At 43.6% G+C, this 22,615-nt stretch overlaps 10 protein-coding genes across 10 annotated transcripts; 5 read left to right on the top strand and 5 right to left on the bottom strand.

The window, feature by feature from the left end:
* Positions 1 to 2,143: 2,143 nt before the first annotated feature.
* FOMMEDRAFT_28291 (uncharacterized protein) lies at positions 2,144 to 2,959 on the top strand (the record flags this gene model as incomplete). The annotated part of the gene is made up of 1 exon (XM_007266188.1): positions 2,144 to 2,959. The coding sequence occupies one exon, from the start codon at positions 2,144 to 2,146 to the stop codon at positions 2,957 to 2,959; it is 816 nt and encodes a 271-aa protein (XP_007266250.1).
* A 781-nt stretch (positions 2,960 to 3,740) lies between these two features.
* On the bottom strand, positions 3,741 to 4,751 carry FOMMEDRAFT_19862 (uncharacterized protein). Its single transcript, XM_007266187.1, has 3 exons — positions 4,612 to 4,751; positions 4,347 to 4,538; positions 3,741 to 4,268 (listed from the first exon to the last, which is right to left on the bottom strand). The coding sequence occupies exons 1-3, from the start codon at positions 4,661 to 4,663 to the stop codon at positions 3,898 to 3,900; spliced, it is 615 nt and encodes a 204-aa protein (XP_007266249.1). The 5' UTR covers positions 4,664 to 4,751; the 3' UTR covers positions 3,741 to 3,897.
* Positions 4,752 to 6,288: 1,537 nt separating this feature from the next.
* FOMMEDRAFT_167770 (uncharacterized protein) lies at positions 6,289 to 9,358 on the top strand. Its single transcript, XM_007266186.1, has 20 exons — positions 6,289 to 6,462; positions 6,516 to 6,653; positions 6,709 to 6,751; positions 6,807 to 7,139; positions 7,202 to 7,273; positions 7,332 to 7,402; positions 7,452 to 7,474; positions 7,527 to 7,659; positions 7,772 to 7,783; positions 7,835 to 8,083; positions 8,142 to 8,160; positions 8,209 to 8,268; positions 8,319 to 8,376; positions 8,432 to 8,472; positions 8,526 to 8,533; positions 8,582 to 8,705; positions 8,764 to 8,782; positions 8,839 to 9,080; positions 9,143 to 9,193; positions 9,244 to 9,358. The coding sequence occupies exons 1-20, from the start codon at positions 6,352 to 6,354 to the stop codon at positions 9,327 to 9,329; spliced, it is 1,893 nt and encodes a 630-aa protein (XP_007266248.1). The 5' UTR covers positions 6,289 to 6,351; the 3' UTR covers positions 9,330 to 9,358.
* Positions 9,359 to 9,450: 92 nt separating this feature from the next.
* FOMMEDRAFT_19860 (uncharacterized protein) lies at positions 9,451 to 10,256 on the bottom strand. The gene is made up of 3 exons (XM_007266185.1): positions 9,693 to 10,256; positions 9,580 to 9,635; positions 9,451 to 9,521 (listed from the first exon to the last, which is right to left on the bottom strand). The coding sequence occupies exons 1-2, from the start codon at positions 10,208 to 10,210 to the stop codon at positions 9,599 to 9,601; spliced, it is 555 nt and encodes a 184-aa protein (XP_007266247.1). The 5' UTR covers positions 10,211 to 10,256; the 3' UTR covers positions 9,451 to 9,521; positions 9,580 to 9,598.
* Positions 10,257 to 11,170: 914 nt separating this feature from the next.
* FOMMEDRAFT_146483 (uncharacterized protein) lies at positions 11,171 to 12,014 on the bottom strand. Its single transcript, XM_007266184.1, has 3 exons — positions 11,615 to 12,014; positions 11,261 to 11,558; positions 11,171 to 11,198 (listed from the first exon to the last, which is right to left on the bottom strand). The coding sequence occupies exons 1-2, from the start codon at positions 11,929 to 11,931 to the stop codon at positions 11,291 to 11,293; spliced, it is 585 nt and encodes a 194-aa protein (XP_007266246.1). The 5' UTR covers positions 11,932 to 12,014; the 3' UTR covers positions 11,171 to 11,198; positions 11,261 to 11,290.
* A 2,210-nt stretch (positions 12,015 to 14,224) lies between these two features.
* FOMMEDRAFT_133843 (uncharacterized protein) lies at positions 14,225 to 15,323 on the top strand (the record flags this gene model as incomplete). Its single annotated transcript, XM_007266183.1, has 2 exons — positions 14,225 to 15,165; positions 15,233 to 15,323. The coding sequence occupies 2 exons, from the start codon at positions 14,225 to 14,227 to the stop codon at positions 15,321 to 15,323; spliced, it is 1,032 nt and encodes a 343-aa protein (XP_007266245.1).
* Positions 15,324 to 16,282: 959 nt separating this feature from the next.
* FOMMEDRAFT_28285 (alpha-ketoglutarate catabolism dioxygenase) lies at positions 16,283 to 17,720 on the top strand (the record flags this gene model as incomplete). The annotated part of the gene is made up of 6 exons (XM_007266182.1): positions 16,283 to 16,369; positions 16,445 to 16,517; positions 16,595 to 16,900; positions 16,971 to 17,053; positions 17,131 to 17,550; positions 17,616 to 17,720. 6 exons carry the CDS (start codon positions 16,283 to 16,285, stop codon positions 17,718 to 17,720), a joined length of 1,074 nt encoding a protein of 357 aa, XP_007266244.1.
* Positions 17,721 to 18,055: 335 nt separating this feature from the next.
* Positions 18,056 to 18,460, bottom strand: FOMMEDRAFT_82074 (Sm-like ribonucleo protein; the record flags this gene model as incomplete). Its single annotated transcript, XM_007266181.1, has 3 exons — positions 18,056 to 18,087; positions 18,142 to 18,255; positions 18,313 to 18,460. 3 exons carry the CDS (start codon positions 18,458 to 18,460, stop codon positions 18,056 to 18,058), a joined length of 294 nt encoding a protein of 97 aa, XP_007266243.1.
* Positions 18,461 to 18,602: 142 nt separating this feature from the next.
* Positions 18,603 to 20,687, top strand: FOMMEDRAFT_155805 (P-loop containing nucleoside triphosphate hydrolase protein; the record flags this gene model as incomplete). The annotated part of the gene is made up of 4 exons (XM_007266180.1): positions 18,603 to 18,789; positions 18,841 to 18,935; positions 19,006 to 19,807; positions 19,882 to 20,687. The coding sequence occupies 4 exons, from the start codon at positions 18,603 to 18,605 to the stop codon at positions 20,685 to 20,687; spliced, it is 1,890 nt and encodes a 629-aa protein (XP_007266242.1).
* Positions 20,688 to 20,954: 267 nt separating this feature from the next.
* FOMMEDRAFT_155804 (uncharacterized protein) lies at positions 20,955 to 21,710 on the bottom strand (the record flags this gene model as incomplete). Its single annotated transcript, XM_007266179.1, has 5 exons — positions 20,955 to 21,014; positions 21,112 to 21,172; positions 21,264 to 21,290; positions 21,388 to 21,527; positions 21,657 to 21,710. The coding sequence occupies 5 exons, from the start codon at positions 21,708 to 21,710 to the stop codon at positions 20,955 to 20,957; spliced, it is 342 nt and encodes a 113-aa protein (XP_007266241.1).
* Positions 21,711 to 22,615: the final 905 nt, after the last annotated feature.

Genomic DNA, 22,615 nt, shown 5'->3' with positions numbered 1-22,615 from the left:
TCCTCAGCATCCAGCAAGAGGTTTCAATGCTAGGTAGGTACAGTCAAAAATATGTAAGGAAACTCACTAATCCTTACAAGAGAATTCTAATTGCCCTTAGTTCACTCAACTACTGACTAGGATAACCTAGTACTTGAGTAAGGGGTTAGGGGAAAAGAATACTCTTTACCCAGCAATCAATACTGTCTTTTATAGGGTAGTACATGTGTGGATACATGAGGAGGAAGTATAACTAACTATAATGAGAATATATGTGCTTGTGGGTCCTACTGTACAATGATCTGACACAATCAGTAATGTAGTAATAATAAAATACAAACTAGTAAATCAAATCCTTACAATTTTATACAAAGAAAAACAAACATACAGTTACAATACTATTAGTTCACATTAATAATATAACTATTGTTACACAAAGTAATAATATTATTGATATGATTAATAACTCTCTATGATTGTATATAGAAATTATGGACAGAGGCAAATTACATTAGTTACTAGGCATAGAAATCAAACACAATAGAAACAAACAAACAATAATGATGAGACAAAGACATTATATTGAAAATGTATTAATTCAATATAACTTACAAAACAAAAAGAATTTACAAAAGCCTATGTAACCAAATACACAATTAGTTATGGACAATAATCTACTAGAGGATGAACATGCATTTATATCCAATATACCATATATGAACATGGTCAGATCCTTACAATATATTGTAGATTGTACACAACCAGACATAGTGTTTATAACATCTCAACTTGTAAAACACTTAAAATCCCTAAGCATGTTACATTATAATACTATAGTACATTGTATACAATACTTAAAGGGAACCAAAGATAAATGGTTAATATTCAGACAAGGAAATCATAGTAATATAACTGGTTATACAGATGCAGTCTGACACCTGTGTACAACACCTGTTTGCCTTTGTTTCAAATCACCAGGACCTCACACTTCATATAACCACTCTTTCTTTCTTTTTTTCATTCCTTTGTATAGTTCTGTGTCTGTTCTGTTAGTTCTGTGTCTGTTCTGTTTGTATGTGTATTAATTGTTTTACTAATACTGTATTGTCTGTAATTGTATCATTGATTGTAATACATGTTAACAGTCCTCTTCAAATATTTACAAGACCTATTAAGTCTGTAAGGTGTTTGATTTTTGGAACATGTAATGATTTAGTTAGGATGTCTGTCCTTTGATTGTCCATTTGAACATACTTAATATTAATAAGTTGTTCCTCAACATAACATTTAATAAAATTGTATTGTAAGCCAATATGTTTGGTTCTTGTTGAGTATTTTGTTTTGTCCACTTCTATAGATTTAATTACTGCTTGGTTATTATAATAAATATTTGTAGGTGCATTAGAGATCTGTAGTATCTTATCTGCTAGGTATTATAATGCTATAGCTTCTTGTATTCTGTTTGATAGTACTATTATTTCCACTTTGTACATAAATAAGGATACTAGTTTCTGTCCATTACTTGACTAAGATATGAGCAATTCTCCTAAGAAGAATGTGTATCCAGATATTGCTTTATTATTTTCTTGCATCATTCTGTTAGTTACCTGCTCAGTCCTGAAAGTCTAGATAGGGTGTAATTCTTGTTCTCCTCAATACTCCCACTCAATACACAAACTGATCCTTATTACATACTAAATATATTCAAGGTGTTTGTGTGTTCAGACGTTTGTCTCTACATTATCCTGAACAGTAGACCAATACCACCCTTATAATTATACCCTTTCTACTGTGTGTAGATGCTACCCTATACTTGATTGGCTTATCCTGTTAAGGAGAACGCAAATTTCAGACTGGTTGTACACATCTCAGCTATCTTCTAGTAAGGAAAGGACAGTGTGGCGCATCATACTGTTGCTCAACAGTGCTCTGATCACCATGCCAATACACTTACATAAAGCCCCAATATCAGCACTTGTAATGCAACTTTCTCCTTTTGGTGACTAAAGATGAGCAGACTTGTGTAGCACAGTTCACTTTGCACATTGCTTGGCAATTATGGTATGCATTAATACACACCACACATGCAAGTCAGATACGCTACACACAGGCAACACTTCTGTCTGCAAATTGTACGGAATTGAGTTCAGCAGTGTACTCAGCTATGAAAAGATTATCCCTGTCCCGGTTGTCAAAACGGACCTCACATTCACACCATAACTCTCAAGGAGATACAGTGGAAAAAATGAAGGAACTAGAGGCAAAACACAAGGAGGTGAAAATGCTAGCAGAAGAGGTGAAAAACAAGGTGTGGGACTTGCTTGTAATCGGAAACTCCTTTATAGATGATTTTCAAGTAGTCAATCGTGTCTTGAAAAAACTTCCAATTAAGCTGCTTCCTGACGATTCTGATGAGAGCAGTGAATTAGAGGGACAAGAACGAGTTTATTTGAGTCAAAAACTAGCAGAATTCAGGAGAACTTTCATACTGCAAGCCAAACATGAAAAACAAACACGGCCAGGTATAAAAGTTACAGACCCAAAGCTGCAAGACTTTATCAGACATATTGAATTGCTCTGGCCAGAGTTTCAAAACAGTGAACACCTGAAAATAGTTGTTTATGCTACAAGAGATGCAAGAGCTAAACTTTGCAACATTGTAGCCATGTTTAATCGCGATGGACCTTATGCAGATTATCTACACACTAATAAGGAAGGTCAAAGCCACAGGGAAAGCGTTGAAGCACTACGTTCACGTTTCTTCAGAGTGTCCTGTGATGTTTATTGTAAATCAGCAACAATACAAACACTGGAACAAGTACAGCAGGAATTAGAAGCAGTCAAGGATGAAGCCAAGAATTTAAAGGGAGAAACAGAGAAGAAGATAGTCAAACGTGAGTTAGACGAAGTTGACAAATTTTTAAAGAAACCAGCAGAGTTGTGGAAGGAAAAGCATCCTGATAAGCCTTTGAAGAAATGAAAGGACATAGTACAAGGCCTGAATCTTAGAGTACTTATGAAGCCATTGTAGTCATGAAGTCTCCTGTATGTTACTCTACATTCAATACTATCATATGCATGTATCTGCATTATAGTTCTTAGGTCAATATAACACTGGATTAGATTTAATAATAACCTTATACAATCTAATTCACAATGTTCATACATACTTATTTTACATAACTCTTTCAGCTGTTCTTTGACCAATTTCAAGTGTATTTTCATTATTCTGCTCCTTCACCTCCCTTTCAATTGGAGTGATTAGGGTGTCATTTGCAATTGTAGATTCTAGGTCTAACACAAGTTCCACTAGTCAGATACAGAGAGGAGTTCTATTCATCCAAAGCTCTAGAGTAAGAAGATATAAAAAAAACCTTTTACTCCACATAATAATATTGTATATACAAAGAAGGCCTGTCAATACATTGTGGTTGTTGTCTCAGGAGTATCTGTTGAACAGAGGTAAGGCCCTCCATCTTCCAGCAACAGATGATCATGAAACCAAGTACAGATTGTGTAGAAGTCTATTTGAGTGATACCAAGCTCTATCAGAATCTGCAATTGGTATGGTATGGTATGGTATATTTCCCAGTATAAGTCCCTAAAAAGAAACTTGTGTGTGGAAATCTCGGATCAGCGTTGAAACTGCACAGGACACACGTGGGGCTCAGAAATATATTCAAATTCTCTCTTCACTCTGGAAGGACTTGTTAAATTATCTCTTTAACGCCTTCCTTATTACACGATTTAGATAGCAATAATGTATAGTCGTATTAGACATCCAACGTTCTAAAGGTGAGAATACATGTTTGCTAAGACAATAGAAAACACAATACTAAACCCAGAAACCCAAATATCCAGAAGAAACTCGAAAAGGAGTAACAGTGTGGGGGTAAAATAAAGCAGGTATCATCACGATCAGGCCAAAGCCAGTGCTGCAAGACCCATTGATACTACACCAGCAAGCATGCCTCCCGCCACATTCCTCCCTGCACCAGAGGTATTACTGGGTGTAGAGCCAGACGCGGTACCCGTTCCAGAGCTAGAGCCAGAGCCTCCGCCCGTCTGACTGGCCAAGCTGGTCGAGACAACAGCAGTAAAGCGGTCCGCCGTGCCGGACGTGGTGAACGCTTCAGTGAGCGTTTGGTTGTCGGTCACTGCTACAACTTCGACGGTGCACGCTGCTGACGAGCCACTGAAACCACATCCGATGGACTCGGTTATGGTCGTGCTTGAGTCACCGAGGAGGACGATTGCGCTAGCTTGGGAGGCGTTCTCGACGAGCGTCACTGATTACAAGAATTAAATTAGAAATAGATGTAAAATTTTGGATACACGGAAACAAATGAAAGGAGAAAAGCACGAACCGGTGACAGGAAGGTCGTCTGAGGCAGTACTAGCTTCAGAGAGAACGTATGTCGTTCCGCCTTCTCCAGTACCAATGATGACACCCGAGAGAATCTCGGCATCGCCTGACCCAGCCGGGTCACCTCCATTATCAGAGTCATCCGTCACCATGAAAGGGAGCACAGTTGTTGCCTGTGGGTTAGCACTGGCACCTAATGTTTGCACACCAACAAAGAAAAAAATCAGTCTCTGAAGGTTCAAACTACACCGAGCACCAGAACGTACCACAGATGCACACGAGGGCAACAAGTGCAGGAAGGACAGTCTTAGTCAACATTGTAGAGTCTTGAAGGAGCGACGGGGAGTGCAACGTATGCAGAGAGCGTGTAGGGTCAAGAAGGCGACAGAACGCGGAGTGTGAGAGATGGGGAGTTTTTAGAGCCCATCTGGCCTGCTCGGAGATCTTTATATGTAAAGGTTAAGGGGAGAAGGGGTAAGAGATCTGCATTTATCCTTGTTTTCCCCATCAAATTCTTCACACGGGCGCTCTATCGGGACCGCGTAGGTTACTTTCACGAGAGGCTGTTTTTTGATGGTGACGAGATGGTTAAACACAGTGAGGTGGAATAGCAGTACCTAGCGAGCCTGAGCGTGTTGCCAGAGAAGTTATGTGCATAGTTTCAGAAAGGCACGAAAGAATCGATCCTGCTTATTCAAACGGCAACAATACCATGTGTAAAAGATTCAGAGACTCGTGTTGCATCGTTGTCTGGAATACTCGGTGGTATTGGATGCGTTTGATGGTAAAAAGTCTAGACGACGGGAAACATGAGACTTGGACGCCGGGAGGCTGTGATCCGCTTGCAGATCCTTAGGTGCCTTACATGATCGGAAATGATCCCAGTCAATCGCATTTTCATCTTCAACGTGTGCAAGGCAATGCAATGAACGCTGTATAGCCCTGAGGGGAACAGCATATGTACAAAGGCTCCTTGATACAGCAGAACTGGATGGTTTGATGTGGAGACGTATGCAAGGCACTAAAAGCCGTGTAAAAGGTGGTCAATAATCTCAGTTGGGAGAATACAATGCCCTAGGTTTCCATCATCAAAAACACTACATCCGTTCATTTATGCGACTGTCTGGTATGCTGTATAGAAAGATACTTGCCTCGCTTGGGACAGCATAAGTAAAAATCATTAAGACGGAAGTGAGATGAATGTGCAGATCAGTGGAAAAGGAAATGCCGATCAGCCACCGCAACGAGCATCTTTGCCAAGTGCACCTCAGTCTCAGACTCATATACCCTCTCAACTGATATGAGTAGCTTTCTTCATGTCAAACCTTCCTACTTCTGAACACATTGGAAGTGCCCCATCAATGCATACAGTATGAAATGGCAGACCTGACGATTGACAACCATTACCTATTTACCAAGCACATTGTATTCTTCAAGATGCCAAGGAAGACGAATCGACTTCTGACAAAACTCGTGCACTTTCCTCATGACGATAGCAGTCGATCTGCCCCTTATTCGAACCTCTTGCGTCTTCGCGGGCCGTCTTGTTCTACTTCGTTGCCTTCCTTCCCCTTGCTCTGGCCTTCTGCTTTGTTTCTATAGTTGCCGCTGCAAGTCTTCCCAGCCAGTGAACGGGTCCGCGAACCGCTAGCCCTACGCCTCGAAGTCATAAGTTTGGTTAGATGCCTGACACTCTGTTATCACATATCGCAAGCCATGATTAGTCCGAGGGTATGTCATTCTATTTTTGCGCCGCTTGTCTTTTGTCCACTCAGCTGCCGCGCATTGCAAACGTGTTTCGAAACGTGCGCCGACTTCTCTAAAAGCACATGTATATGGTCCCGAGAATTGACAATCCTAGACATTCGTAAGCTATGCGGACCTGGTTCATACATCACCTGACTGCTCCATCTCAACCGTAAGAATTATTTGGGCGAGAAGCGCGATGATACCCTCGAAGAGTATAAAATTCCGGAGCTAACGCTGAATATTGGGCGGAGGGCACCATGTCTTCAATTTTCTTCATAGCCGTTTATCTATCAGTTGCTGTTGCTAAGGCAGCAAATCCGCTCGACTCAAACTTAGCTTACGGATCACCTTTCGTCGACCATCCACAGGTATGTTCGGTCGTCACCAATTAGGTCACGTTTGTAATGACATTTAGCCATAGTTCTCGAGAGATATTGGAGCCATCCACAAGCGGCATGTCGAAACCTCTAAACGAAGCTTGGAAAAACGTCAGACAGATAATACTAATGAATTCGTGGATGAGCATTACCCAACGTTCTACGGAGCAGACTTCAGCAACGTATGTCCTAAGATCCATTACTTTTCCGCTTTCTTCACTCGTCTTGCCATTATAGAGTCCCTTTATCTGGAGCGGAGGGATAAACTTCACCCATTCAGGTACGCAAATTACCATTAACGGAATCAGTCGGTGATAGAAACATAACTTGAATAGTGGCAAGCGGAGATCCATTCGACACATCGGTTCTCCTTTGGACTCGTGCAGTTCCATCTCCTTATGCACTCGACCCGTCCGCTCCGGTCGGTACAATTCCTGACCAATCGGTTCCCGTCTGTGTCTCCTATTCGATATTCCCAAACGAAGCTCTATCAGGCCACCCTGTTTCGAGCGGTCAAGCTTTCACCAGTTACGACGTTGACTTTACAGTCAAGGTCGAAGCAACCGGACTAAAGTCCGACACCCACTACTGGTTCGTATTCAGCGATTGCACGAATCCGAGTAGCAAGAGCCCTGTTGGGAAGACAAGGACCTTCGCAAGTCCAGACAGTACGTATCTGGTGTTTTTGGTGCTTTGGAATCCTTGGATCTTATTAATATTCTTGTCGAAGCTCCCGCTAATAAGGTGAACAGAGGGAAGCCACTGACTTTGGCCTTTTTTTCTTGCTCGCGATATCAAGACGGTCAGTGCACCATTATCAATGACTATTCTTTCGTATCTAAAAAAGGCGAGGCATTTAGGTTACTTCAACGCGTACGGAGTTGCAGTTAATAATGCTTCAGCGGATGCCTTTGTTCATCTCGGAGATTACGTAAGCCGATGAGATTATCTCCGTTTTACATTCTCTAATCTGCATTTAGATCTACGAATCATTAGGAAACGGGTATGCGGTCTTCCTTGTAATGTTGGTGCAAATTCCTGATGAAAGATGACAGTGCACCTATTGGCCGTCAAACGTTGGGTCGCGAATTGGCTACTATTTATGATTACCGTCAACGCTTGAGCCAGTACCGAACAGACCAGAGCCTTGTACTCGCGCACCAGACTGGACCATGGATCACAGTTTGGTAATTATAGTAGCTATCTTCCTTTTAATATTAAACTAACGATAATTATAGGGTAATTATTCAATACAAATCATAATTGTAGAATATTCTCTCAACATTTTTCTTGATTTCAGGACGATCACGAGGTATTTAAACGTTAGACACGGCTATACTTTTCCTAATCAGAAAATGAATAGGTTGCAGATAATTCATGGAAAGCCGGAACAGCAGACTCGAATGACACGATGCTCGGTTGCTCGTTCTCTCCCTCTGGCACATGCTTTACAGACCGCAAACTCGCAGCAGTGCGTGCATATCACGAATGGATGCCCGTTCGTCAGATTGCTGCAGATGATAAACTCCGTATCTGGCGTAACTTCCAAATTGGAAAATTGCTCGATCTGACAATGCTTGATACGCGTCAGTATGATCGGGACTTGACTGATGTGAGTCTCCACTGCTAGATGCTAGAGAAAATATGATTCCAAATGTTCTGGACGCTAGGTTTATTATAATACGGAATGTAAGAATCACAAGCGGCCCTAGTAGTACGTTCTAATCCTTCCTTAAGACGTCAACTCCATCGCGGCTTTCGAGAATCGATCGCTCATGGGATTCGCTCAAGAAAATTGTGCGTTGTTTCATTTTTCTCGCTTTCCCTAATAACTCATAGTTGAGAAGGGCTTTACAATACCTTATCGCAATCGAAGTCTCGAGGTGCAGTCTGGCGACTAGTAGGGTATGCTTACATTTTTTCTCAGCGACACCCCACTAATTGCATTATAACATTGAAGGCAACAAATCGTATTCACTCAATTGAACGAGTCCGGAGTGTGTAAGTCTCCAAGTTTCACCAAATTAACTACCAAACTAACAACAGGTTTACAGTTGACTTGGTAACTTGTTTTACAATCTATTTAAGTAATGAATTAACTATTGTGAAGGATGCCTGGGACGGGTACAGGGCGAATCGTGAACGAGTCCTCAATCACATCGCTGACAACAAAATCAACAACGTCGTCATACTTTCTGGGGACAGCCATGCTAATTGGGTTTCGGATCTTGCTCGTCAGTAACCTGCTCCTTTATCTGTAGGTGTATTAAACTAACGTGCCGCTATTTGTAGATCCTAACGATACAAAAACGTTCTGTCGTTTCTTAATTACCGTAAACTAAATGCTAATTCGTCTTCTCCCTACAGGTACAACCCAAGCACTGGAGACGGTGCGATTGGTGTCGAGTTCGCAGGAACGGCCGTCACATCCAGCTCAGCGTTTGGAGCCAATATCTCTCCAGAAAACGCAGACAGAATCAGTGCACGGTATGTTGCGGCGAAAGGAAATGAAGACTTGCAATGGAGCGAAGGGTCCTATCGAGGCTTTTTCACGGTGAAGGTTGATCCTCACACAATACATGCGACTTATTATGCAATGAGGAACATAAGTAAGTGCACCTTCTTGTTAAGCTAATTTTAATATAATTAATAATTACTCGCCTCAATCCAGCTTTTGCGAACCTTGACAGCTTTGCGAGTGCCAACTTTACTGTCTTCTCTGGTAAGTATTTTTTTATGCAGAACATTTTCAGGCTGAAGCATATTCCACAGGGTCGAACAAGCTCGAGCGACCAGTCGCTGGTGGCTCAGTTCTTGCTGGAGTACTTAAATCATCCGTTGTAAACAGTACAAACTAGTTTCATAGCTAGCGTATTCTCGAAAGTCGGTAGTGCTCGAAGAGTGGTACAAAAACACTGGTAGTAAATTGTAGCAGCAAATACATTGAGAATTTACAAAAGTTTCACATTCATACATATTGCCTTGCAAAACTACCAAACTATTCCAGCTAATATTAGCTTGGTATGGTTCCAGGAGTCAAAGCTCAACCCCTATGTGTAACATTAAGCTCTCTAATTACATCTAAACCTGCAAACTAATCAGACTTACTGTATCAAACTTCATTAAGTCAACCCAGTGATTGGATATAGAACGATTTGGTAATGCTGAATTAGGAGTATATTAGTGCAAATCGTAGGTAAACTACAAATAAATGGCCTAACCTGTGCATAGTGTCTTGTGGACTGGTCGATATCGAGACTTGGATGAGTCTTGTAAATTCATTATCATCTTCGGTTTCCAGCAAAATGGAGCTGAATCCTCTAGACCAGGTCAAGAGACTATTGGCAGCGTGCTTCGATAACTCCTCGAAATTTCGTGAGATGTCCATCCCAGATAGCGATGGCTTAAGATCATTTGTACCCATGTAGTCCTGGAAGGAGAAAACGGCGAATACAAAATCCACTACTTCTCGACGGCTAAGTAACTCCCATCGTACCCAGGACACTACAGACAACTGGTGCAGGCGTTCCTGTATAGCCTTCTGCCATCGTACGTATCGCTGCCACCCATTATCATTTGGGATAGGTATCAGCTCCTTCGCACTTAAGTAGCCACTCGGCCGGTAAAACCACGAAGGAAGCTTCTGGCGAAGGTCTGTCCACCGTACTCGCGAAATAATGGCTGATTCTGGTATACAATCGAGAACGATAACCTCCTGCGAAGAATACGCAGCGTTCATGACTTTCAGATGCTTCGTGTTGTTGTACCAGTTCGGACAGACTCGACTAAGTCGTTCGTGTGAGACGTATGCGTGGTCGGCGACGGAACGTGTATCAATAATGAAAAGCTCTACATCCTCTTCGTTCCAGTTGGTCATGTTCATCTCCGCGAAGAAGAGTGCCCATGTGAAGGTGAACGTGGCGGAAACGAAGCGCGTGCGCACATCCTTGTTGTAAAGTACGTGTTCGACTAGTCTGTCGTCCGGTATAAGCTCTAAATCAAAGATACGCTGTCGCCTGCGAATCTCTTCAATAGACGTATCGAGCTGTGCCTTGCCAGAGTCGTGGTCAATGGAATAATATAGGCTGGCAACAATACCCTGTCGCTCAAAGTACCGAGAACCGGAGTTCTTGTGATTGATCCGGAAAAGAAGTGGGTTATAAGGTGCAAGGTCGATGACAGTATCGTATTCCTTGTTCGAGCCAGGGACATTGAAGAAACGGCGCTCAGTAGAGAGTCTCGCTTTCACTGGCTTGTACGCCTTGAGAGACATGGTGCGGGGAAGGGTGTTAGAATGTTGGTTGAAAGTATGGAAGAGATGTACCTTTAAGTTGTCAGAGACAACATCTGGTGCGGGCGTCTAATGTGAGATGCAGGGTACTTATGAAGTGCTTACTGGAGCAGAGAAACCAGCAAGCTCAAGGTTATTTCCAAATTTAGCCGTGCTGTACACTATATGTGGATATTAGTTTACAGCACTGCCATACCCGTGCCTTCAGGCGCTTAACGGCATCCCTACATGAATGCAGTGCATATGCTCGGATCTTGCTTAGCTTATTCATACAATCCGTAAAGGGGTATTGGAAATCAAATTCAGCAAACAAGGATTTCGAGGAGACTTTACGGTCTAAAAGCATCCACAGATGATGACTGATGAACAAAACAGGAAATCACGAACGCAAAAGCGAAAATCAAAACTGGCCAGTAAGAATTGGTATCGTTTGTGTCTGATACCAACATAAATGCTATTGAACCCAAAATGCATAGCAATCCGACTAGAAAGACTCACTGGTTGTACCTCGGATCTGCACCCAGAAAATTACAGAACGTCGACCCCTTTAATAAACGTGACTTCAAGCCTTCTTCGCGGCCGTATACGCCCATTGTATTTGACAGGATCGACGTGCGTAGTTTGAGTGCAGTGCTCCACTGTGCTTCGCTCGGCATTAGCTGGAGATTCGGTGATGGAATTATTCGTGTCGTCTTCGGGGAGACATTCCAATAACGATGCGAGGGATACAAAGTCAGAGCAACTAGAATTTGCAGACTCAATGTCGGGAGGCATATAATCAGATGTAGTTTGTTCCCTATAACAATTAAAAAATCAGTGCATGTGAGGCTAAACACAGCGCAGGTCACCCACAGATATACATCCAATAGTTCCCTTATAGTATCTTCTATTTCCGCACACTCGTCTGCATGAGCGTATCTAGGCGAATCTTTGTCCACATTTAAAAGTGTTAGGGCAATGACTTTCGCTCTATGTATAAATTCCTCCACGAAGCCGTTGTCATTGCCTGCTATGCTGGACACCAATTCGTTCACGAGTTGATGGGACAAAAGAACAAAGGCTGAATGTGCTGCTTCTTGGCGACTCCTCGTATTCCAGGCATCCACCGAGAATGACTCATAAAGTGTCGTTAAGCGTCCCCGGATAGCAGTATCCCAGGCACTAAACATCGAATACACAGTATCTTTTCGAGGTACTATGGGAATAACTGAGCGAAGGCCATCCTGCGAGTTTTCTTCGGTATAGAACCATGAAGGAAGATACTCTCTGCCTTCCTCCCAACAGCAAGAGGTGATAATTGAAGTTTCCGGTATGTGGTCCTCGACAATAACCTCGCACGATTTGGTGGCGAACGAAAGGTACTTCTTGGGACACTTATTCTTGGCATACAGTTCTTCTAGTTTTTCAGCGGCATTCCATGCATGATCAGCGACAGAGTCATAGTCGATCACTAATAGCTCGACGCCAGTCCTTCCCAGATGCATCAGCTGTCGTTCGGCTTCCCAGATTGCCCAAATCAAATTCGTAGTTGTCGAGATGAAGGGTGTAGGACGAGTATTTCCCCAACTCATATGTTGTAACAGAAGATCTTCCGTCGTGGTCTCCTCTACTGCTTGCCGTTCATTTGCTGAACACGTGTATTTCGTGCTGGAGACACCTTGCCCTTCAATGTACCGTGCATGTGATTTATCAGTTCCAACACGGAAAAGCAATGCATTCTCTCTAGGGACTTCACTATTGAGATAAGGTGATGCCATGGAGGGAAGGGTGAGAGAGAGGATTAAATGCGAAAACGTCAATACGCACGACTTGGTAGAGAACATGATGGCGGGAACGACAACACAGTGTGTAAAATGGGGGAGCACTGGAATGGCATGGTAGAATTAAAACCCTGAGCTTAAGTATGAGTTATGACACGATTTCTTCTGGTACTTCATAATAAAGTTCATATGCAAGTGTACGGCTGTGAGCACCCTTCTATGTAGGGTAGTTATTCCTGTGCAGACAGCCAGTGATCGCGGGTCCCGAAGCATCCTAGCACGACTCGTTCTCGAGATTCGGCATGAATAATAACAGTGGGTAGAGTGTATGCACCTATCGAGCGCTGCACTGCCTGCACTGATGTGAGTGTAGAATACAAAAATGAATTTTATTTTTAATCCGAATTGAGGCAATACGGTAACGTGATTACAAGTCATGTGAAATTACCACCCGACGCGTGCCGCTCAGTTGCTGTCTCTTTCTCAAGCTGCACTGCTGCAATTCACCACAATCAGAACTACTTATTCTCTCCCTTAAAAAGCCTCTTCTGGATGTGTGTTTAGTCATTTCAGGTTACAACTGCCTAAATGTTGTCTGAATTCTCTCTGGTTTGCTTGCAGTAGGGTGTTTTCACCTTCGACGCCATGGATCCGGTTGTGGTCAGCGAGTTTGCGCAAGACGCGTCGAAACTAGACGGTTGCGACACATTTTTGGACGCCACTGCTGTGAAGGGAAGCGATGATGCACCGATATTGGATTTAGGAACTGCTGGAATGTCTTGCTTCTCCACAAATTATGGGCCAATAACTGAAACACAGCGTGGCGTTGCAGTGCCTTCGACAGACGCTCAAATAAATGGTCTCGAGGTATGTTTGCACAGTCCTTTATGTAGTTTAGTTCCTTCCAGCATTTCTAAGGTTTTGTTTATTCGAACCATCTAAATTGCTGCGTGGCACATATATATTTACTATCTCCTTTGTGCTGCCGAGGCGAGCATCGAACAGACGCTGACTCTTCATCTCTAAATTTAATGCAGCAACATGAAGAACACCCGATGGAGAATTCAGATTCACCTCGGGCTTCTAGCGAGGTTGGTTCATTAGAACCTGCTATTCACGCACCCGTGTAATGAACTTTACTGCGATATTTAGGATATAATGAACGCAGATACTGGATTTGCGGCTGGTTGCAAACAAGACGCTGTGGCGGACTGCACCCATGGCGACGAATCCGCGGATCATCTTGGTGATGAATCTTTGAAACGCGCAACGGATGCTGCATCTTCAACAGTATCAGCACGTATGCAAATTGCTCCAAGCACGGCGCCTTTCGAGGACCAGAAGCTACCTTTCGCACCAAACCATGTACAAGGTGTCGAGTGTGAAGCTAAGTTCACGGAATCTAGAGGTTCATCTGGTCCACTCACGGAGCCTGACACGGACTCTGTCACTGACGATGACACAAAGGTACGCAAATCTGTACTCTCGGTCGTTATCGGGTCAGTAATTTCCGCCATTCTAGAGATTACCGACGGAAAGCCGACCTGCACACTCTGGTAATGAGTCAATTCAGAGTATTTCTCGCAGGTCGAAAGTAAGTGACTCTTCAAATAATTCAAGAATTCCCGGTGGTCCATCAACAGTGCTCACTCCCTACATCACTCCTCCGAAATTGACTATCCCAAAGGAACGTTATCGGCCCATGAGCGAAGTACATCAAGACTTCGTTTGGAATTCGGAAAACGAATCACCGGAAAACACTTCACAACAGAATGGCCACGCACCGCGCCCTGCTAAAAGGCCGAGAACCGCCTCGAAGCGATCTACCGATCAACATGACGAGAGCGATTCTTCCTTGGCTGACGAAGTTACCACAAAACGACAACGTGTGAGCAAGGCAAAGAAGGGGAAAGAGCGACAGCACTCTCGCTCACGATCGCCGCTACATCACCATACCGAAGAAGAGGCATTGGAACTGTTTGGACCGTCAATGACGATGTTTTCTTTGTTCGGTCCTCCGGGTGGATACCAGCTTTCGCATGGCATTTTACGATGTAACCCAGAAGACGAGGGGCGAGCGAGCTTTAACTTCAACTATCCGGATGAAGCACGACAATGGGTAGAAGAGGAGATGGATAAAGTTAGGCAGGAGGCGATCGCCTCTACCTCTACGCCTGTACCCAAGAGGACTTCGAAGCAGAATCGAAAGCCTAAAATGAAGGGCAGTCCGAAACCCAAAGACATGAATGGATCGTTGGATACACTCGACGATGGCAATGCTGATACGGGTTTATCTCCAAATGCTGCAGCGTCGTCGTCTACACGCAAAGCATCACGAAAAGCAGCAGCAGTTATTCGTGCAGCTACTCGGCAAAGAAACGACAGTGACGACGACTCAGATGATGATGACGGTGGGACGTCCACATTACAAGCTTCCTCCCGCAAACCCAGGAAAAAACCTGCTCCGAATCATTGGAGGCGCTCACAGCCCGATGAATTCATGCTCGACAGCGCACCGGAAGGAAGTCGCAAAGTCTGTCACCAATGTAGGAGCCGCAACCGGTTTGCGAAAATGCATTGTAATTTTGTCAAGGAGAATGGAGAACTCTGTACTTTGTCGTACTGTCATAAATGCATTAGCAGGTACGGCTCCAGATTTGATAGAAGTTCACATCGTTGCGATATCTAACGCGCTATTTCTTTTTTATAGACGTCCAGAAATCGAGTTCACGCCTGATGGATCTTTCAAGTGTTTCCGATGTTCGGAAACTTGTAGCTGTCTAATATGTCGCTTTGTATAGAATGCAATAGCATACTGGCTCTCGGATTGCGGTCAGGATGTTGCATATGTTCTCGCGACGGCATGATGGATAACTTACACTCATTTAACAGAGTTATTGCAATACCTTCGCATTCTTTGACAGTCTTCGATTCTATTCTTATTTTTGCTCTTTATGTTATACTGTACAACTTTGACTCTTTGAATCACAAAAAACAAGACTTTCTCCCCCTCAATGTTTCGTGTATAAATCTGTTTTAAAAAAAGAAACTCGGGATGACGATACTTTCCAGGCACAAGAAATATTAAAATTAGTTTGCTTTCATACATTACATTGCTTATTGCAGCTTACATACTTCACAATATACAACAACCCATAGTCTCACGATACGATGCGTATTCGTATTAATGTTTATGCACGTATATAATATACTTCGGAAGGCGCACCGTGTAAGTATGTACTCGCGAAGTGCAAAGGTATGTCGCCATCCAACGCCATACTGTACGGCTCATCGGCATACACCAAAGAATCCTGTCGTATCATTCATTCTCAATATCTACTCGATGATTTGACCTGGTGACGAGCTCAGGCGTGGACGTAAGGCGTCATCGGCATTCGCAAGCTGACAGTTGTTCGATTTGATATTCTTGTATTACCCCGCGGGTTATATGCTAGGGCAAAGGAACGTTATCAACACCCAGTCACCTATTTCTATTCAATCATATAGAATCGTACTCCCCGCCGGAGCGAGTTCTTTAAGTTATATTTATGTAGAAGCGTATCTATTATCTCTGGTGCAATGTCCTCACGCGATTGCACAATTCGTGCGTTCTACGATCCCAGGCCTCTACGTACAAGCCATATAAAAAGGTCATATAAGCGAACGGGATGGAAGAGCACTGGTCTGGAGATAGAGGTTATCTCGAGTCCTTCTCCTCGACCCTAGTTGACCAGAACATCGAATCTCGAAGTACTGCAATATGTCTACCGCTGAGACGCAGACTGCTACGGAAAACGTCACTACGGCTGTTGGGTCTATTAACTTGAACTTTGATACGATTGATGGTGTACGTGTTTATGTCCATACTCGATGATGTCTTTAAGTCCTGCTCACTGCTTTCGTGTGATTGATGATCGTATAGAAAGGAGCTTCGTACCCTCGATATCTCCCTCACTTCGACGTATCCGAGAAGTTCCCTCCTACTCCAATTCGAGGTACACTCTTCGCCTTTCCTGTTTCCTCATCCTATGTAGATAACCATCTCACACACCCTTTTTTTGAATCCAAACAGAGTTCACCGACCCCGGAACCCGCGCAGACCCAACCAAACCCAACCTCCTCTCCTCAGCCTCATCAATCAAGAACATAAGTCCTTACCTCGGTACAGAAATCAAAGGTGTCCAAATCTCTCAGTTATCAGAGGCTGGGTTGGATGAGTTGGCGTTGTTCGCTGCGGAGCGTAAGGTTTTGGTGTTTAGAGATCAGGAGTTTAAGGATTTGGACGCGGAGAGGCAGGTTGAGATCGCAAGGCACTTTGGACCGATTCAGAGGCACCCTACGTCTGGGAATGTTGAAGGGTTCCCGGAGTTTCACGTTGGTGAGTATGTCTTTCGTGACACAGACAGACGCTGAAAAAGCTGGGAAAACTGATCTTCATTTTGTTTCAGTATACCGAGACGCCAATCATAACCGATTCGAAGAATACCGAGGCAAGAACCGAGTCGGCAAAGTAAGCTGGCACTCTGACATCGTAAGTCCCCTCCAACCCCTCCTCCTTTCCCATCAACCTAACGAATGAGCTTGCGCGTGCACCTCCTGGATATAAAGTCATACGAGAAACAAACCCCAGGCACGACCTTCTTCTGGATCCTCGACCAACCCACAAACGGCGGAGGCGACACCCTCTTCCTCTCCCAAGTAGAAGCATACAACCGTCTCTCCCCTTCCTTCCAACGCCTCCTCTCAGGTCTCCGAGCAGTCCACTCCGCAGTCGAACAAGCAGAGTACTCAAAACGTATCGGCGGACCCGTCCGAAGGGAACCTGTAGAGACTGAACATCCACTCGTTCGTCAACACCCTGTTACGGGTGAGAAAGCTTTATATGTGAATCAAGGGTTTACGAGGAGGATTGTCGGGTTTAAGGAAGAAGAGTCGGAGTGGTTGTTGGATTTCTTGTTTGAACATATCTCGAAGGGTGCGGATTTCCAGATTCGAGCTTCGTATGAGCCTGGTACTGTCGTAGTTTGGGTGAGTGAATCCACCTTACATTCGCCTCTTTCAAGCCCTGATTGAACTGAATGTGGTGACTTTAGGATAATCGCGTTACGTGTCATTCTGCGACTGGAGACTTTCCGCGAGACGAGAGGAGACATGCGGTGAGGCTGACTCCGCAGGCTGAAGTTCCGATCCCTGTTTGAAAGGTGCAGAAGTCTGTGAATGTGTAAATAGGAATGTGAATTACTCAACTTGTGTACAAATTGAAATTCCGGTTTTCGTCATTCAATGTTTGATGAAAGGTTTTAGCATTAGACCCTTGGTGTACTTTCTTAATTGCCCAGCTCTGTAGACCTTATTTCTGTGTATACAGCCAGCAGCTGTGATATGGACAAGCAATGATCAAAGTGCTGTTGAGCCGTTAACTTAATGAGTCTTGATAGATGAGGAGAAAGGCGTCCATTGAGGATAAGAACAGGATGCCAGTCACATGTTAAATGGCAGACACAAAGAATTACAGTCGAGCATTCAATTTTGTTCAGATAGGTTCATCTGCAGAGATATATAGTACTTGACGCAACTCTCATCAGGTTTCGTCAAAATGAGAAGAAAGGAGGCGCTCACCATTATTCCCTCTAACAAATGCATCTCCGTATTTATTCGTCACTCGCCCATTGACATATTCTTCCGTCTGCTCGAGTGCAATATTCATGTACCCATCTAAGCATGACAACAAGCCTATCCGCAGTCCAATTAGTCAAATCATTGTTTTATCGAGGACCGAGAGAGACTCACCGCGGTAGTCGACACCAGACGTAAGCCGGACAATAACTCGTTTGCCAACAACGCCTTTTAAGAAATCGGTCGGTGAGCCCACTGGCGGAGTTGGTGCTTCTGGTGCTGGCCCTGATGGCTCTGCAGGAGGCGTGGGCGCGTCTGCCATGGTGGTCGGAGGATAAGTTGACGAGATGCTGGACTACGGAGCAGACGCGCTGCACGTGCCATAATATCCTCAAAAAATATTCGCGTTTTTTATGGACATTTCCTCGTTGGCTTCGACCATCGCGACGCTGACTACTCTTTGAATGTCGGCACGGCTGCTACATGCACTCACGAATGCAAGCTTGAGATCACCGCAGCAGTCTTTGCAGAGCGTTCTTGGATTTCACTCATCCTCTTTCGCAGCAGCAGCACCGAAGTCAAGGGGCGGACCAGTAAAATCATCTTCTCGAGGACGAAAGAGCCCGAAAGGCCTTCCGAGGAAACAGTTCAGTATGTCCAACAAATATAAGGACATTGTTATTGTGATTGATTGCTGTATAGAATCTACCTCAAGAACACGTCTTGTTAAGTCTCTTAAGCCGACAAATTCCTCTGGAAAATATGAGGTAGCAAAAGCAGAGGTCAAATGGGCCGAAGTTAAAAAGAAGGATAATGCATGTATTCTACTTTCTCCTATTCTCGACATAGAACTTATAGTTCTCATAGGTTCAGGATAATCAAGCTGCTGAACAGAAATCTTCAATCGACGAGCTACTCGACAAGGAATTCGATCGCTCGTCAACTGGAACAGACGAGAGACTCCCAGACTCATTCTCTTCACCTCCCTTACTCCCCGCCCTTGCACAATCAGTAGTAGACGTCCTCGGCCAAGATGCGAAACCAACTCCAATTCAAGCTCTTGCGCTAAAACATCTTTTCTCACTATCACAACAGAGCGAACGTTGCAAGGAATTTCTTCTTGCGTCTGAGACCGGCTCTGGAAAATCGTTCGCCTACCTCTTGCCTCTCCTTCAGTATCTTAAGGAGACTGAGGACTCTGTGGTGAACCCTCCATCCCGTCTGCCTATCAACCCACGAGCGATCGTCATTGCGCCGACACACGAGTTGACGAGGCAACTGTCTGTTTTCGCTAAATCACTCGTACACCACGCAAAACTCCGTATACTTTGCGCTTCGCGCGCGAATGCGCCGAATACGCATAGTGATCGTTCCAGGAGCGCAGGGAGCGCACGGCAGATGAAGCATGTCATCGAATCTCTCGGTCAGGATTCTGAAGTTGAAGGTGGAGAGTTACATGTCCATCCACAGATGGTTGGAAACTCGCGACCTATTGATGTTCTCGTGAGCACTCCTGTGAAAGCGCTCGAGATGGTGCGAGGGTGGGGATGGGACAAGGTCGGAACTCCAGAATCGGAAAGGGAGGGGCGAAAGTTCAGAGCGGGAAAGCCTGAGATGGGTCTGAAAAGAGTGGAGTGTGTCGTCGTTGACGAAGCAGATGTTCTTTTTGGTGAGTTCAACCGGGACTAAAGTCTTCCATATATTCTCTTGTCTTATCTATGGTTTCCTTTATCGTTATTTTAGATCCCGACTTCAGAGACACAACACTCAATCTCCTATCCGACATCAGCAAAGCCCGTGGCCATCCAATCCCTACAGACTCACAACAACAACCTCAACCAATCATCTACCCATTCCACCTCATCCTCACATCCGCAACCATCCCCTCCTCACTCTCCACATACCTCACTACCCACCACCCATCCCTCACTCGACTCGCTTCTCCACACCTCCACCGCCTACCATCCACACTCCACACCGAACACATAGGTTGGACAGGTGGGAACCGCTTCGCTGACATCGAGCGGCGTTTACGTCGTGTATGGGCTGAAGACGCGTTACGTGGTCCGGATGCGTCGACAGGTCGCATCACGCGTTCTCGGGTCTTGATATTCTGCAATCGATCAACTTCCGTTGACGCGCTCGGTTCACATCTCACCGAACATGGGATTCCTAACGTTACTCTTACGAGTACGGGTATCGCACGTTTACGAGGCTCAAATCGTCATCTCTCCGGTTTCCTAAAAGGCAGCACGACAACAAACACTTCGAAGGACGGGAACATTAACGATATGGAACAAGATAAAAACTCTCCATACGTACTAATCACAACCTCCCTCCTCTCACGAGGCCTCGACTTCTCTCCATCCGTCAAACACGTATTCATCGTCGACTCACCACGTAACATGATTGACTTCCTTCATCGAGCCGGACGTTCAGGTCGGGCAGGGCAACGCGGAAAGGTAGTCGTGTTTGGGAAGTTGAAAGGGAGGGGAAGTGGTGTTGATATGGCTATGAAGGGTAAGGTGAAGGCGTTGGCGAGGAAATGATTGATTGATTGATTGATTTGGTGAAGTTGATGTTTGTCGTTTCGTATTGTAATTTTCTTTGGAATAATTACCCATCTCGACTCACTCAAGGAATCCGAAGACAATGCATATACTTACTTTACATATATTCCAGGATACATAACTGGTAGACCCTAACCCGTCCGTCCCCATTTGCAAAGTCATATACAAAAAACACCTTGTTCCTTTCACTAATCACTAATATCATTCCTTTCTCCAAATAACCTACATATTCACGGGCATCCACGTTCAAAAAGTGACAGTCGGCTTAGGAAGCTTGCCCATCTCCCAGAACGAAATGACAAGCGGCTACAGAAAAGAAAAGAAAAACAAAAAACGGAGGTTTAGACCCCTTGTCTTCTCGAAAGTATCCAATATTAATAAGATAGAAAGATATTATACGCACGTCCACAAAGTCTGCTATATCTTGCTTGATCTCTTGATAAATCGGGTTCTCTGCTGTATGCCTTAAACACATCAACCAAGTTCGACAAAGTACGTCAATCATGATACAACATCAGGTAAATATCATCGTGAGCTTGGAAATACTCAACGTACTTGTTGAAAGACTCATGATCTTTATACCTATCAACAGAAAAAGAAAAAAAAACCAATCAGAAATTCAGAATACATACACAATCAGCCTTATAGCAAATAAAATAAAAGAAAATCAGGAACTCACACTTCAAAGAAATGGAACGAATCTCCATATCTCACAACGTCATACCTCAACGTACCCGGTTCCTGATCCGAGTCCGCACGCGCTTTCATGTTGGCTATGTGCTGAGCGACGACGTCGACTTTCCCTGGTTTGACGTCCATCTATTGTAGTACATAAGTTATTCAATAAATAAGTAATAGTTAGATAGTTTGAACGTGTAGAGATAGGATTCGTGTTGAATTGGTTTTGGAACTAGTGAGGCGATGCCAAGAAACGGATAAGGAACATACTCGGGCGATAACGACGAACGGTTCTTCTTTAATGTCTTGTGCGCTCGAAGCCATGGTAGACTTATTGGATACTAGATAGATGAGAAATTACTGGTAGTCTACTAGACTGGAAATCGTCTGTCTGTCCTAGTTGATGTAGTCCGGGTTAGACGTGTAAGCCGGCAAGAATTCATTATCCATGCATCAATCATTACATCAAGATCAAGAGAGTTCGAAGCTCTTTGAGTTATTTGGATCTGTTCAGAATGGGCCAAATAGGATAGTTGATGAGTAAGCATATTTGTTACGTACTACAACAAGTACAATAAATAAGACTTTCACCTTGATGTGAGTATTGTGTCGTGATTCTGAAATATATATACTCTATTGAAAACATTATTATTTTTAAATGCTTTCTGTGGGTGTAAACTCTAAGTTGTTAAAGGACTGTATCTCAGAAATTCTACTTCCAATATTATTTGTATTCCCTGCCTCCTTCAAATAGAACAACAGGTGGCTACCACATCACAAAAAAGTCTTAAGTATTATACTTGCTTGTAATCTTGTATATTTTGTATATTTTATAAAATTTGTCCAATTACTTATAATCTTCCTGGGGGGTTAAGTAATGACAGTACAATGTTAGATAAGTAAGTAAGAATACTTTTAAAACTTGGCAATTTCCATTATAATTTTATAAATTGTCAAGTTATAAAAGTGATTATAACACTTTCTAAGATTACAAGACTAAGACATACTTATTTATTTGAGAAAGTATAATATCTGCTTATAATGCTTATAAGTCATTACAAGCATTTGAATGGTTTGCTTTTGCTTAGTATACAATTTTGTATCAAATAATTAATCAAATATAATTATATTTAAATTATAGAATACAAAAATAGTAATTAATACATTATTTCTACAATCCCAACCCCTACACCACTAGCTGCCTCTGCCTCGTTCTTTTCTGAGTCGGA

The sequence above is a fragment of the Fomitiporia mediterranea genome (assembly GCF_000271605.1).
Source record: "Fomitiporia mediterranea MF3/22 unplaced genomic scaffold FOMMEscaffold_5, whole genome shotgun sequence".
Taxonomy (NCBI): domain Eukaryota; kingdom Fungi; phylum Basidiomycota; class Agaricomycetes; order Hymenochaetales; family Hymenochaetaceae; genus Fomitiporia; species Fomitiporia mediterranea.
Note: the sequence above shows the minus strand (reverse complement) of the source record. Positions and strands in the feature narration are given on the sequence as shown.